Source organism: Buceros rhinoceros, unplaced genomic scaffold (assembly GCF_000710305.1).
Source record: "Buceros rhinoceros silvestris isolate BGI_N320 unplaced genomic scaffold, ASM71030v1 scaffold45328, whole genome shotgun sequence".
Lineage (NCBI taxonomy): Eukaryota > Metazoa > Chordata > Aves > Bucerotiformes > Bucerotidae > Buceros > Buceros rhinoceros.
The window spans coordinates 6239-21651 of NW_010427124.1; the positions used below are offsets into that span (position 1 = coordinate 6239).

General features: G+C 40.0%; 1 protein-coding gene across 1 annotated transcript in view; it reads left to right on the forward strand.

Annotated features, from left to right (window-relative positions):
* The window catches only part of LOC104498383 (AT-rich interactive domain-containing protein 4A-like), a gene marked incomplete at both ends in the record, with an annotated part of 19519 nt that extends 4824 nt beyond the window's left edge, over positions 1-14695 (forward strand). The window contains 6 exons of the mRNA XM_010141751.1: positions 8602-8681; positions 8784-8878; positions 9480-9612; positions 11026-11105; positions 12794-12870; positions 14529-14695. Coding sequence (XP_010140053.1) covers positions 8602-8681; positions 8784-8878; positions 9480-9612; positions 11026-11105; positions 12794-12870; positions 14529-14695 — 632 coding nt within the window. The remainder of the gene's footprint in view (positions 1-8601; positions 8682-8783; positions 8879-9479; positions 9613-11025; positions 11106-12793; positions 12871-14528) is intronic.
* Positions 14696-15413: the final 718 nt, after the last annotated feature.

Consider the following 15413-nt stretch of genomic DNA (forward strand, 5'->3'; position numbering starts at 1 on the left):
TTTGCTGATTAAAAAGGCTTTAAGCTATTAATTGATAGAACAAACATACTTGTCTTCGTACATTTGACTGATGAACTTTAAATCCCTTGTTTTGGGGGTGAGTTTTGTCTGGTTTTTTTCTTTTCTTCTTTGTTTTCTTTTGAGGAGTATGATTCTGCCACAAATCTTTACTTGATGAGCAGGTAATTCTAACGATGCATACATGCTCTGCCCCGTATTGGTGGGTTGTTGTTTAGATTGAACAAGTGGTTGAACTCTTCCCAATAAAATAAGGGATAAACCAGGTATGCCATGGTTTTTACTTTACACATTTATTAAGGCGCAATTCCTCGGAAACTTGAACCAGTGGATTAATTTGTTATTGTCATTTTCTTTCCCCCAGAATTTTTTTTTTTATCAGGCGGAATAGGGTATGTTTTCCATATGCCAATGTAGTAAGACTGGTAGGATTTTGGAAAAACTGGGAGCTCTGGGCGTGTGTGTGGGCTGTAAGTAATCTTCCAAGTTAAGCCGCAGTACCGTGGTGCGGCATGCAGGGTGTAGATACACACCTGTGACTATGAAAATACAATTGTTACAGTTGGATTGGCATTTAGATCTCACAAGCCTTTGAGTTGTATGTGGTGCCGTGCTTACTGGTCTTGACAGCACAGGTAACGTTGACCAAACTAAGCAGATCATGAAGTTTGTGTCACCAAAAAATGGTTATTTTACTTTTATTTTACTAATTGAAGAAGTTCTATTGTGACTATAGAAACACTGATGTGGGAAAAATGAGCCTTTTGCCTGCTGCTTGCAGTGTATCTTGGTAGAAAGTTCTGGGGAGTTATTAAGTGTTATTAGTTTCTGTTGCTGTGAAGCAGAGTTGAGTTGCTCCCTTTTTAGTAGATGGGGGGCTGTACCACTTGGCTTTGTTAGTGACTGATTCAGTCAAAGCTGAAGAGTTGAGAGGGGAGTGGATTAAAGAGCCTTCAGGTTTCTAGAATGTCTTCCTGAACAGGCTCGAGGTGGACATCACAAGGGAATGCTGCTGTTTCACTAGTACCTGCTTTTCCTTTACTGTTTATTTTCTGTGTAATGTAGCATCTCTTTCTTGGTGATCTAAAATAGACCGAGATAGATAGGGAAACCAGGAACACACACAGACAAGCATTTTCGGTATTTAGTACAAATATTTTTTAAAATCCACCAAAACAAACTGCTCTAGCGAGGAGGAATGATGTTCACTTTATCAGCCAGGTTCTCTGCCTAATGGTGCTGTTCACATACCCAAGATAAATGAGGATTTACCTTTATTGTAGCTGACATGGAATCACTTTTTCACCTATTTTTTCGTAATTACAACGTTGCTGGAGTCATTTAGTCATTGAAATTTTCAGCTGTGATTTGGAAATACTTTTGAAATCCTTTGAAATTCAGCTTTTCAGTATCGGTAGGTGAAGAAACAAACGCTGTTTGGCGTGGAAGTTTAACAGTGACTGGGAAGGGCCGTTGCACAAGTCATCCCTCTGCTCAACTGAGACTAAAGTGGGTTGACAGTAATAGCTGTTTAAGTTCTTTGGATAACAAATGGTTCAGCTGGATGTTTTAATGTTTAAAATGTAATTATTTAAAATGAACTTCCTAATTAACACATGGTCAAGTGCCGCATTGATGCTTTTGAAGTGCTGACTATATTGGTAGGTGATAATTGCATAGCAGTAGATTGGTCTGTCAGATCTGCTTGCAGCTGAGCCAGGTTTGAATGATGACTTCCATAGCATACCATCTGCCTGATTCTCTGTGAACTTGTCAAGTGCTTTAGGTAAATACTGAGATAAGGTCTGAAATCACTAAAAAAAGAAAGATCACCGCAACCCAGACCACACCTTACCAAGTGCATAGTTGTGTTTCCTTCTTTCACATTCTCTCGGTAATCTTACAAGCATTACCAGAATCTCAGTAATTAACTCTCAGTAATTTTGCCTCTGAAATGCATAGGAAGTGGGGAGAAAAAACCCAAAGCAGTGAGAGGCATTTGCAGTTTCTAGCAGACTTTGCTTTCAGCTATAGGGCTTTATATACTGTTGAGAGTGAAAGGGAGTGTGAATCTTTATTTTTTGAGAACTAAAACTTTCAGGCTTCATCAGGTACTTCTGTGTAAGAGAAGACAAGTCTTTTCTCCTTTTAAAAGTTACGAAATGGCAGAATAATTTAACATAAATAGAAAAGAATTTATTTTTCTCATTCTTTTCAACACTGCATGAGTCTGCAAAGCCAACAGAATTTTTCCTGTAGTACAGCGTTGAACATCAGCATGGCCCAGCTTTGGCTGTGCTCTAAGCCAGGCACTACTTCCGAGACTCCTCTGAGCCCCATCCCTCTGCTTGTGCTGCTCTCTGGCCTCACGTAGTGACTGTGGCAGTTCGCAGGGAATGCTGAGTGAGCGTGTGCTGGGAGGAGGTAGATACCTGAGAGCTCGTCATTGTGGAAGTGAGATTTTGGGTAGTCCCCTTGAGTTGTTTTGGAAATTAAGTGTAGTCTCAGGCAGCAGCCAGGTCACTCTGGGGTATGGTGTTTAGGAGGGCAGGTGACAGAAATGGAAGGTATTAAGTATTCGGTTCTAGTCCTCTTTTGTGTTGCGTGGATTTTGAAGATTCCTGTTCATAATTCTGAGAATATTTATCAGAAAATGTACGAACAGTGATGTCCTAGGACGTTCAGGAGCAGGGTTACTAACAGGAGTTATTAATAGTGACATTTTCCTATTTCTAAAAGAAGTTCTCCTCTTCTGATGCTCTGTGGAGAGCTCTATGCTATCAGGAAAATTTGGTTCTGGCTATGCAACAACTTTAAGCTTCTAACTTGTCTTATTACTGCATGAATGGTGATAAAAGCTGTAGGTGCCCCCACAGTCAGTTGGTTCCATCCATGCCAGAGGCCTGTTGGTTTGTCTTTTTATAATATGAACAGCACGTGTTTTGTAGTATGTGCAAGTCACTAGTCATGTTTGTGTGGCTGGTTTGACCAGTTCTTCCCAGCTTCCTGTTGCGTTCTACATCCCAGAAGCATCACTTCACCTTTGGCATGGTGCATGCGTCATCCAGGAACCCAAAACCACAAGTGTGGCAGAGGAGCTGACCAGTCGCCCCCACTTTGCTGCTGCTCTATACCACCCTGACCCACCATATTAGTCTTCAGAATGTCTCTTGGGTGGGTTTTGAGGAAACGCTGTATGTGCCTGGAGTCCTTCCATGGGTGGTGGTGGTGTTTTAGTGCAGCTGTGACACACAGAACCTGTGCAGTGGTGCACTTCTGTGTTTTCAGTGGTATTTCCTATACACTTCTCTAGAGGAACTGAAGCTCATTTAAAGTGATTGGGGTTTTTTCATTGAGTTCTGTAGCCTCTCCAGTAGCACAATACAGCGCGGTATCTTTGCTCTTAAGCCCTCTTACAGTGATGAATCAGCAGTTAGTACAGCCCTTGTCTACGAGGTTGTTCAACAAGTGTTGCATGGCTCTTGGTACTTTCTGTATCGTTTCCTCAGCTGAAAAACAAAAACCTGCAGAATTTGCACTCGGTCATCTGGACAGTTAGAGAGCGCATCTCTGGTAGTTCAAAATTACAGCTTTGTCAGGCAGCTAGTGAAAATAACTGAGTGTGCAGAGGACACTGGAGCAGTTTTTACTTCTTAGAGCATACTTTCACTGTCTCGGGAGATGTACAAGTTTCTGAATGGGATGGGAAATGAGGAAAAAAAATGTTTACCTGCTGTGCAGTGTAGGATCTCTCCTCCTTTGGGCAGCAACAGTTCCGTAACTAGTTGGATTTGAAGTTAGGAAGCAGATGCAGCCTGGAGGGTTGTTTTCCCTGTTCGCTTGTCCATTACAGGCCTGCCTTGTTCTGGTAACACTGACTGCTCTGTGTGTAAGTAATATCATAACTGTTATAAGGATGTTATTGCTGCTGTCCTGCTATGTTCTCTTTCTTTCTTTCTTTCTTTCTTTCTTTCTTTCTTTCGGACATTGCTGAACAAGAGGAGTTAAACTGATCTGTGGTATTTTGTGGCAAGTTTCTTCACGGTTCCTATAAATGGCTTTCACTAGTTGACTTGTTAGTATTTCTTACATAAATAAGTGAGAACCAATGTTGACATGGTGTTTTTGTGGGGGCAGCATTAGTATTATTTCTGTTCACGGCATATACAGGCCTTCAGGCAGGGAACAGACGATACCTGCTTATCAATAGTGAGTTGAAAGCCGCATTGTCTAATGTGTTTTTGAGGTACTCAATGTTTAACCGAAAGAATTTTATTCTAACTTTTGGGAAGTATTTAAGTGATTCCTGCTGGGAAGTTTCATTTTTCTATCTTAGCTTTGGCTTGCTTTGGCTTCCACGAACAAAGAAAAAATCAATTCTGTTTCTTTCCTGGTATTGCCGACAAGGTTGGGATGCAGCACATTTCTGAAAACTTCGGTATATTTTCACTGTTCAAATACACTCTGTATGGAGCGTATTGAGCTCTGTTCTTGGGACTAGAACAAGCGTTATAACAGAGACTGTTCCTCCAAGTTGTGCTGCGTGTTTGTCTTTTTTCCCCTTCTGTCAGTGTTTGTCATTAAGCAAGACTTTTGGAAGACAGGCCTCTGGCCTGCAGAAACACTGCTTTTCTTCCTGTCATTCCCACTTTGCTACCTTGACTTTTAAATAGTAGCACACAGGTTCCTGCCAAGTCCGTGTTTCTCTGTCCAGCAGTGTTGACCGGCTAGTACACCCAGCTTCCCCAACAGGCACATGCCCACTACAAGATTAGGCAGTTGTAGTACTTGGAGGGCTTCTCCTTTTCATATTGGTTTCTTTGGAAGGATTGTCAGTTCCTCTTCTGAGGTAAATATGTAAACACATCTTTTGATGACTTCATTATGTGTGTAGGGGAGATACCTCCTTGTCTTCTGTTCCTGTTTCCTTCCCACTTACACACAACTGATGCTGCTCAGTAAAGTCTTTCTTAGACAATACAACCTGTAGGATTTTTGCTGTAGGATTTTTGCACTTGTAACAATAACAACCTATTTAAGGAATTATCGAGTAATTAATACAAATTATTCAGCGTTAATTGAACACTTTTAAATTTGTCTGTTTCTTAGTACTAGGCATTTTAACTAGTCTTACTTCAGATGAGGTTAAAAAGCAGAATGAATTTGCAGCTTAGAGTGTATTAAGCTCTTCTGTCCTGACTACTGTCATAGTATCGAATTATCACCTAGCCAAAAAAAGTCTGCCCTAATGCTTATATTTAAGAAATCCTTCATATATGATATTGTACTTTGAAAAGACATTCTCTTATAGCCTCTGGAGTCATGCATAGGGTGGCAGTAATAAGAATGATCCTTTGGGGAAGTCGATTTTCCTTAAAAGTGAGATGGAAATGACAAGGCTACATAGTTTAAGAAGGTACATTTTTTTAAAGGAGCTGAGGCTGTCAGCGTGTGCTTCTGATCACCCTTTCAGTAAGGCACAAACAAGTATTTTCCCTAGAAGAGGAGCAAGTTTAAAGTAGGTACAGTTACAAAATATTTCATGCATTGTGATTAATTGGAGAGACTTCTTACTTGGCCCCACTTCAGTAATTCAAGTAATTGAGTTTTTGCATGAATAATGGTGCTGTCGTTCCTCCATTGGCACTTCATAAAACGATCGCTCATTTAGATAAGGAAATCTTTCTTTGAGAGTGTTCTGTTACAGGCTTTGTTATTCTGCAAAGATGTTGTTTTGCTCCAAGTTGTGTGGCTGTGCTGTCACTTGCAGGTGCTGTGGCATATGTCCGCAACGAAAAATTGCTGTAGAATGAGCAGACAATTTCTTCTATATCTACAAACTCTTCTATGGTAAAAGAAAGTGTCAGTTTATCCTTGAAGCAATTAAATAACTTTGAAATTCCAAAGGTTTTAGTGCCATGTGTTTCGGCCCCTCATGGTTCTTCTACTGGTCCCTGTGAGAGAGAAAATTAAATGTGACTGTCACTTTTCTACTAATAATTTAAAAAGGCAAAATCTTTAAGTAGTGAGAATGCTATGGGATTTCCTTCTATATAACGCCTCTTAGTTTTCATTGAGAATGCTGCTGTCATTGCCCAAAAGCAGTTTCCGCGGTGAGCAGACAATGTCTGTAGGGATAACCACACACAGATGTGATAAACGTTTTCTAGTTTAGTCATCCGTGTGGGTATACATGTACATATGTTTGTATGAGGCACTCGGGGTGTTGGATATGTTGACTCTGTTCATTCTTTTATCCTGAGTGAGGAGGCAAGAAACTTCAGTCTTGCAAGATTACCAAGGTAAACCGGAACATGTCGGTCATTCTGAAGGTGCCACACACTCTTACTCTGCTGTGCGTTTCCTTTTGCCCAGGCAAGACACTCACCGGGCTGCTGGACAGAGATGTTTTTCTACTCTTTGATTTAATGGTCACGTGTGGATGTGGTGCTGAGGGAATGGTTGGACTCGGTGATCTTAAAGGTCTCTTCCAACCGGATGATTCTGTGATTCTGTAAAAGGCAGGAAAAGGTCTGCTTTTGAGGTGTGGTGGGACTTCATTCAGGTATGGAACTGGGAATAGGACTGAAAGCATGACTGCCAGGCTCTCAGAGTGTACTCACGCCTTCAGTGTCTCTGGGTCTGAGGGGTGATTAGGAAAACTTGATTATTCTGCGTTAATTATTTTTTTCTACCGTGTTGTTTTGTCCATGAAAATGAAATACAACCTTATGAAGCTGACATTTCTGCAATTGCAGTCACAATCTGCAATCTATAATTGCCTCCTATTGGTTGGGAATATCTGATTATGTGACAAGGTTCCAAGATAACTTGCATATTTGGTGTAGTTGTGGAAAGCAGAATATCTTACACGGTTCTTAATTGTCATAATTTCCTTATCTATCCTAGTTTAAGTAGTTTAGTACATTTTACTAGGTTTTTTATTTAATGCTTAGTAGTTAGATGATACTGTTTTTTAGGGATGAAAATATGGTATATGTCATCTAGTTTATGAAGGCTTGCTTGACTTCTTCCTCTACTATTTGTAATTAAATAGATAGAGCTTCCAAAACTGGAGATAAATTGGACTGATTTTTGGTTTTTGTTTACTGTCAATTACTGGATTCTATTTGCTTTTTTACATAAAGTTACCTGTTGCCAATCACCAGCCGTTTGTCCCTAGAATGATTATCTGTAGAAAATTAGTGCTTTGGCTTCCAATTCTGAATGCGTTCAGCAATAAGTAACGGTCGTAATCTGATTTTAAGTTTCTTCAGAGCAGTGAGAAATGGAACACGCTGTAGGGTGCACATTTGAAAAATATTTGCACGTAGCTGATGAACGGGTACAGTTCTGTGTTAGCGATGCAGAGGGGAGGAGCTCGTGCTTTGTTTTCCCAGTTAGTACCGAGTGTCATTTTTGCAGTCTGTGGTTTTAATCTTCGATTATGAGAATGTGACCATTCTGTTTAGTTACTGGGCGAATACCATAAGTGCTTTTCTTGCTGCAAGCATGTTTTGCTAACAATATGTATATATTTGATATTCATGCTAGCTCAAGAGATTTATATATTTTTTAATAGAAATATGCCAGAAATTATCATACTGATACACACAACACTTAATCTTTTTTTTTTTTTTCCCCCTCCAGTGTTCACTGCTGGACAAAACACATTTCTAGTACTTTAAATACAGAGCAGTGTTCTGCACTTTGACCCCGTACAAATAAACTGTTGCCTTTCTAGAATGCCAGCCTGCCGCCACCTGGTCTCTGCTCTTTGCAAAGGGCCTGTTCACGTGGCTTAGCCAGTGGGAGCTGAACCAGTGCGAGGGGAACTAGTAACTTTCCTTTTCTTCAAGGAAATTTTCATGAATAGGTGTTATTTAAACTGATTAAAGAGTAGATCTTTCCCAGGCAAAGCTTGCAATAGCCTCACAGCATTCCAGTCCCCTTCCCTGTGTGTTGGTGGAAATTGGTGGAACTTCACTTTTGTGTGTACACGAGAACAAACTGGCTATTAAATATTCTTCATAAATCGATCAGAGTTACAGTTATAAGCTGCCAGTACTCCCAGTGTGATGGTAGCACAGTACCTACAGTAGCAAAAACTATCACATACTTGTTTTTCTTGCCCTTCGTCTTCCTGTGGGGTTGTCTGTAGCAAGAGGGGAGGTTAAAAGGTAGCGTAAGTAAGGGATAAATGGATAGGGGGAAAAAACCAAACCCCAAAGCAAACCAGACTCTTAAGACTGTCAGATAGGAGTACCTGGTATGCAGCCAGGGGCTATCTGTGGTTTGAAATGTGCAGGGTATTGTTAAGGATGTCTAAATTAGACTGAGAGTATTGCATCCGAAAGCCTTGCTTTATCCTGGCTTGAATCTCTGTGTGCAAGTGTTACCTGTGCTTAGACTGCACCTTGAATATGACCCGTAATTTCTCTTGTGAACTAACGAACTTTTTAAATGGAGCTCTTGCGAGTCTCCTTTTGGAGAATATTCTAGATTGTGAGGTAAATAGTAGACTTAGCTTGGGAAGGAGATCTGATCATCTTGTGCCACTGTGTTTTCTTGGCTCCATATTAGTTTTTGACGATGGTGATGAAAGGACCTTGAGACGAACTTCATTATGCTTGAAGGGAGAAAGGCACTTTGCAGAGAGTGAGGTAAGACAACGACGGACGCGCGGTGAAAACAGAGTAGTTAATTTTTCTTCTAATAAGAAGTAATAATTGCAAATTAATTTTGTTTCCTCTTTTTCTTTGTAGACACTTGATCAACTGCCACTAACCAATCCAGAGCACTTTGGAACTCCAGTTATTGGGAAGAAATCTAACAGAGGAAGAAGATCTTCTCTTCCTGTGTGAGTTTTAATAGTGCTCTGTTGCTTTCTTGCACTTTGTGTCCAAAGTAATACCACGGCAGCCGTGATGGTCTGAATGCTCTACCCTGTGAGCTGCGTGCACAGCTTGTGGACTTAGTTCAGGTCATGCAGACATGTTCGTATGTGAGCAGTATTGTGATGGCTTTTTTCTTTGCTTTTAGTAGCCTTAAGAATGTTTATGCTTCTTTCGTATAATAGGAACTTGTGTGTCAGGAAATGTGGGGGTTTTAACCTTTATACTGCACAAAGTAAGAAAAAAGTGCTTTTAAATTTCTGGGTTAGAGACCATTTCTCTTTGTTTCATGTCTGTGCACAATCAAATCCTGATTCATGCCTCCAATTCCACCATGATGCTGTTGTAAAATACTGCTACTTGGAAAGAATTTCTACAAAATTCCTCTTACTAAGTAAGTGCACTTAATACTTGAGTGTATTTCAAGCAATCTCAGCTCTTAAAGTTCTGATTTTGTTTTTGAAGCTTTACAGAACGGGAAGAAAGATCTGGTTGTAAGCTGCATGTGCTTTCAAATATTAACTTCTGACAAAACAGTTAAAGATACTGTCTGTTTTAATGATTTAGTACTGAAGATGAAAAGGAAGAAGAGAGTAGTGAAGAAGAGGATGAAGATAAAAGGCGTCTCAATGATGAATTACTTGGCAAAGTTGTGAGCGTGACTTGTAATTCCGAGAAGGCAGACTGGTACCCAGCTTTGGTAAGTTGACATCTCCAGTGTCATTCATGCTCCTACTGTCCTTTTAGACAAGAGTGTTGTCCGACTTGTTACCTTCTTCAAATAGCAGTTTTTCAAACAGTTCATTGCCATTGCTGCTAGTGAATATGGATTAAAAAATTTGAGTACAAGTAGACTTGTTCTGTAAAGATGGACACTGCAGATTCTTTATACACACAGAAGTTTGTGGATGCATATTAAAAGCTGCTTTCTTTAGTAAACTTTATGCTTGTCACACAAGCTCGCTACGTGTCTTCTGTCATCCATCAGAGACATGTTTGTGGTCTTTTTTTTTTTGAAAAGTATTTGGAGCATTAAACAGGCAGGTTTGGCTCACTAATTTTTTTCAGATTTTATTTACTTCACTGTATATTCTGCAGTCCTTTATTTTGAGTCTTCAGGGCTAGCTGAAACACGCTGAGCTGTTACAGTCCTCTAAGTTAAGACACTATTTCCCTGTGTGAAGGATTCCCAGGATCCAAAGGTAACTAACGGCTCAGGCCAGCTGACTTCCCTTCCTGGGAAAAACGTGATGGTGGAATGTAGGGCGAAGAGCTGACACAGACTTACCCAGCTGTGCATACCTCAGTTTAAAATGTGAACTGCAGTATTGTTGTATGTGTTCTGATTGTTGTGTATACCTTTAACAGGAACAGGTTTAATTTAGCAGGGTTCCAGCTAGGGGATTAGGTTACTGCGGGCCGTGTACCTGCTCTGTTCTCTGGTACCTGAGACACAGGAATGTCTTACCTTGACTTTGGGGGTGGAACTCCTGACTCCCCTGAATGGGGTGGCACAGGTTCCACTGAGTCCCGGTAGATCTGTATGTGACATTTTCTGTCCGTATATGGGCTAGAGCAAAATGTAAACTTGTTCTGTGTGTGGTCATGCAAATACGGCAAGTGCATTTTTGTCACCTTTTTAGACTTAAGAGATGATGCTGGATTCCACACTGGCTGGTGCTATCCACACCTCACAAAACCAAATACTACTTACCTCTCAGTTTGAATGCCAAAGGGCAGGAGCTGGTATAAAATAAGCGGGTCTGTGACTTTTTAAATAGATGCTTTAGATGGGTTATGTATGAACAAGAAGAAAAAAGCAGAGTGAATAAACAGGATCCCATGATGCCACCCCAGTAGAGTAGTTTTGAGTTCACAAATGAGATTGCAAACTTCTCTGGCTTGTACCTAACAAGTTAATAGTTTGAGATAAACTGCTGCTTGAAATTTGTCATTGTTGGCCTTAGCAGTGTAAATTGGAGGAGGTTCCTTTTCTCAGAAATGGAAATTAGAATAGAAGAAGCAGGAGAACAGTTTTCCTGCTGTCCACATTCTTTCCTTTCAAGATCAGCTTTCTTTTTTTCTTACAAAAATGTTTTATTTGGAACTTCAGGTTGTGTCTCCCAGCTGTAATGACGACGTTACGGTGAAAAAGGACCAGTGTTTAGTTCGATCCTTTGCAGATTCCAAATTGTAAGTAATAGCTTACTTTCATTAGATGTATTGGGAGAAAAATGCAAAACTCATCACATGTTCCTTCTGAAGACACTGTTTCTTCCAAGAGGAATGGGTACAGTTTTGTGCGTTGCTGGTTGAACATGTTTGTCGTTTGTAGTCCATTTCCAGCTAACTCCTCCTGTGCTTCCTAGCCCACCTTTACACTGTGTGTACAGGTAGAGTTCATTGGATTAGTAAAGCTTCTGGCGTTTCTTCACTTAAAAAAAATCAACCACTTCAAAAAACACCCGGTGTGAACGTTTGATTCCTGTTCTTTTGAGTATGAGTTTTGGTTCTGATTATTTCCATTAATATCTTAATAATTACGTCTTTATGGATGACTGTTGCAGTAGTTTGAATAACCAATTGACTCAGTACCTTCAGTGTGGTTTAAATAGCAAAGTTTAACCGCATTTAATTCTTTTTAATAAAAACATGAATGTGAAGAGATGTTAATTAAAATTGTTACAGAATCTGAGCCAAGATCCCTGTGAAAGGAAAGGTCTGCCTAGTCCATTCTTCCCCCACCCTCCCCACCAAAAAAGGGTAGGGTAGGTGGAGAGAGAGATAGAGATGTGTGTCTTACTTCAGGAATAATGTGTTCAAAAGAGTATGAAAACTGGGTTTTAAATCTGTTTCCATTTATTTCTCTTCATCCTCAATTCTAACACATCTGTCTCAGCATATTGTAACGAAAAACTTGCTTGCTGAAGGCCAGCTGTCACCCCTCTTTCTCTCTTTATTGCAGAGTGAATAATTTGTGATTTTCTTTTTTTTTAATAGCCATAATTTTGAGTAGGGTGCAAGTACTTGATTACTGAAACACATTTCAGTAAGTGAAGACTTAATTAATTTTGGCCTTTTAATGTAGTTGTATATCATCAGCCTTCTAGGTAACTGTGGTTCCTTAAGTTAGGATGTTGTTGGGAAAACATGCAGAATTGCTCAGTTTTACTTTTTCTTCCCGGTAGTTTTATGGCTTTAACTTCAGAAAATGGTGGCCTCCAATTCCTGAGGTTTTTCTGAAGTATTATGATAAGATTTTTTTTGTCTTCTTTAATTAACTCACCTGTAAGGCTTTCGTTGCAGGTTGGTTAGCACTTCTATTGTAGTAACTCAACGGAATATTCGGTAGAGCTTTAGAACAGAGCAACTTCCATGTATTTTGCTGGGAGAGCGCTTTTGTAATTGAAAAGTAAAACTCAGCTCTGATTGCAGATCGGTGAGTTTAGCTTCACCGCTGTCTGTGCTAGGAGAAATGCAGTTTGAAAACAGAGGGCTTGTTTCTTTCAGCTTGACTAAATGGCTGTTTTGGGTAGGAACAGTCAGTTTATGTCAGTATTTTCAATTTAGAAAATGTTTTTTTGCCTACATAGCATATTTTACCTTTGCAAATTTGTGCAGGTTGAACATGTAAACTAAAGCAGCTTTATAAACTTCTCTTAATTGTTTAATTACAGAGGTTCTTTTAGTGTTTGAATTTCAAAGAAAGATTGGCTTTGAATCTTGTATTAGGACCTAAAATAATGAGTGGTTTTAGTTGTTAGAAAGGACGTTGGAAGTGAATGGTGAATCTTGAGAATTTTAGAAATCGCTGTTTTTCTAAGTCAGATGCTTTCTCTACCGTGATTTAAAAATAGTAACAGAACCTTATTCTTTTCCAGTTACTCTGTAGCAAGAAAAGACATTAAAGAACTAGATGCCCAAAACTTACCAAAATCTGAGTCCTCTCCTAAAAAAGGTAAATTAGAATAAACTATAGGTGTTTCAGAAAAGTAACAGTACTTTTAATTCTGCAGCTAAACGATGGCTTGTTGATTTCTGGTAATTGCTCTTGGATATTTTTTGCGAACAGTTTTAATTGTGATAAATTAGAGAAACTCTGGCTATAGCTGCCTTATTCTTGAAAGAGCGCCCAGTAGAAGTCTTGGTCATTTGATTTGTATTTATTTCTTCTGATCCACTCCAAATTCATGGAAAGTGAATAGAATATTTTCAAGGTAGAGTATTTGAAATGTCATTGAGCAATGGAATATATAGGTACCTCTCCTAAGACCAATGGTATGTGCTATCTTCACATTAAAACTACCGAGACACCAAGGTGTAAACTTTATTAGAACAGCCTGTGGTTGATGTTTGGTTTAAAAATGCAGTTACAGAACTTGATTTCTGGATGGATGGTTGATGAGACTGCAATAATCCATCTTTTTAGAGAGCTTGTAAAATGCCACATTCTCACTTTAATGTAAATGGTTCTTAAGCTCTTAGTATTATTTCTCCCCGTTAGACCTCAAATCACAAAATTTCTTAAGGAGAAGTATTTAAAATGTATTTATCAAAAATAATTAAAAACCCAACAACCCGGCAAGGAAAAAAACCTACTCAACAACAACAGTTCCTCCAGCTTGAGTAAAGCTGTGGAACAGCTCCTTAACAAGTAAAGATTCAGCATGATTCTCACAAATGAGAGCTTGAGGTGGTTTTGATTAATTCATGTAATTCTTAATGATTTTTGTTACACTTTCTTCTTAATAACTATTCCACAGTGCAAGAACTACAGGAGAGCCAAAAAAATGCTCAGGTTTAAGATAAATTGAAGAAAGGGATTTTTTTTTTTCTCGCAGAACATCATTGGGTTGTGACATTGGTTGCCATGAGGGAGTGTGTGGAACCCAAGATACTGCTGGGTTCAGAAAGAGCTTAAATTTCTGGAGGTTACTCCTACCAGTAGCTATTAACAGCTGCTGCCTTTTCTCCAGCAGCTCTGCACGGTTCATTACAGTGTGTCCTTCACATTCTGATGCATCTTGATTAGTTTTTTTAATCGTGACTGGGGTGCACATTTGGGGGTTATCTGGGTTTTTTTCCCTTTGTTATTGTCCCCCTTGGAGCACCTCTTCAAGGAGGAGCGTCTGAGATACACCCATTGTACAGCTTCTCCCTGTGCCATCCCTCTCTTACTCATTAGTCTATTTTTCCTCTGTTCAAAACATTAATGTAGCATTTATTGAAGGACACAGCCTCAACAAAGCATTTGCATTTTTTTGGCAAGCGAAACTTGAAGACATGAAGATACTGGGAAAGGAACAAAGTAAATCATGGTACTTGATCTGACTGGGGTGGGTTTGCTTTTTAAAGTAGTTTTATTACAGTATTTATGTCCTTCATACAGAAACAAACCGGTTCATGGTTGCACAGGATTTACATGGATAACCGTAGGTGCTTATCTTTGATACTGCTCACGTGTGAACCTCAGTAGTGCTCACAGGGACCCGTATATCTATTTTATTACTTAACGGCATTTTGGGTTTAAGTTGGCGTTGTGAAAGGGGGGTTTAAAATGCTTTGTGGTTCTGAATGCTGTGCATGAGGTAAAACCAGGGCCCTCTGTTTCTGTAGGGCTACAGGAGGCAAGCACGTTTCTCAGCACAAAGGGTGTTCCTCGGAACTGGAAAATGGACATAAGTGAAATTCTGGAGTCCTCTAGCAGTGATGAGGAAGAAGGAGCTGCTGCAGAAACTGATGAAGAGGAGGAAAAGCGAGAAGAAAAGACGGAAGAAGTACCGGTAAGTCTAGGCAATTCCAGGCACTCCTGTGAGATAATTTACTAGCTTGGACACCCAAAGGTCCCACGTTTTCCAGCAGTTCACTCTTGGACATAGCTTACTCAGGTCAATGCCTTTCCAGATCTGATCATCATCTCTAGTGGGATTTGTGGGTGGTGGCAGATCACCTCCTGTTACCCAGAGCAGAAGTGGGAGACAAATCTCAGAAATGAGGAAGTCGGGGCAGAGGAGAGTGATGGAAGCAATCTGGGTCAAAAGGAGAGACATAAACATTGATGCCGAGCCCAGTAGCCTGAAATAAAAGTAACGCGTATTTTACTATTGTACTTGACGTTACATGAAATGTGAGTTATTTCTGAAAACAGTTGTTTGATTAAAAAAAAAAAGACCTACCATTAAAGCAAAAGCAGCAGGCTGAGTGGAAGGATGAGCTCGTGTGCTCTGACTTGTGTGCACTTTAACAGTGCCGGTTAAAGCTGTTTTGTGCCCGAGACACTATTTTAGAGCCGCGGCTTGGTCAGCGCTGGTTTTTTCTGGACACCAGTATTACAGGTTGGGCATCGCAGAACCACACGCCACGACGGGGATGGGCTTTCAGTCTGCTATTTATGGTAAAATGGTTTTCTGCGTTGGAATACTTGGAGCAGCTCCTTTTCCGCAGAGTCAGCCAGGTCCTTCGTGCCACCGCAGCGGCGCTGGCGGCATTGCCGCCTGCGCC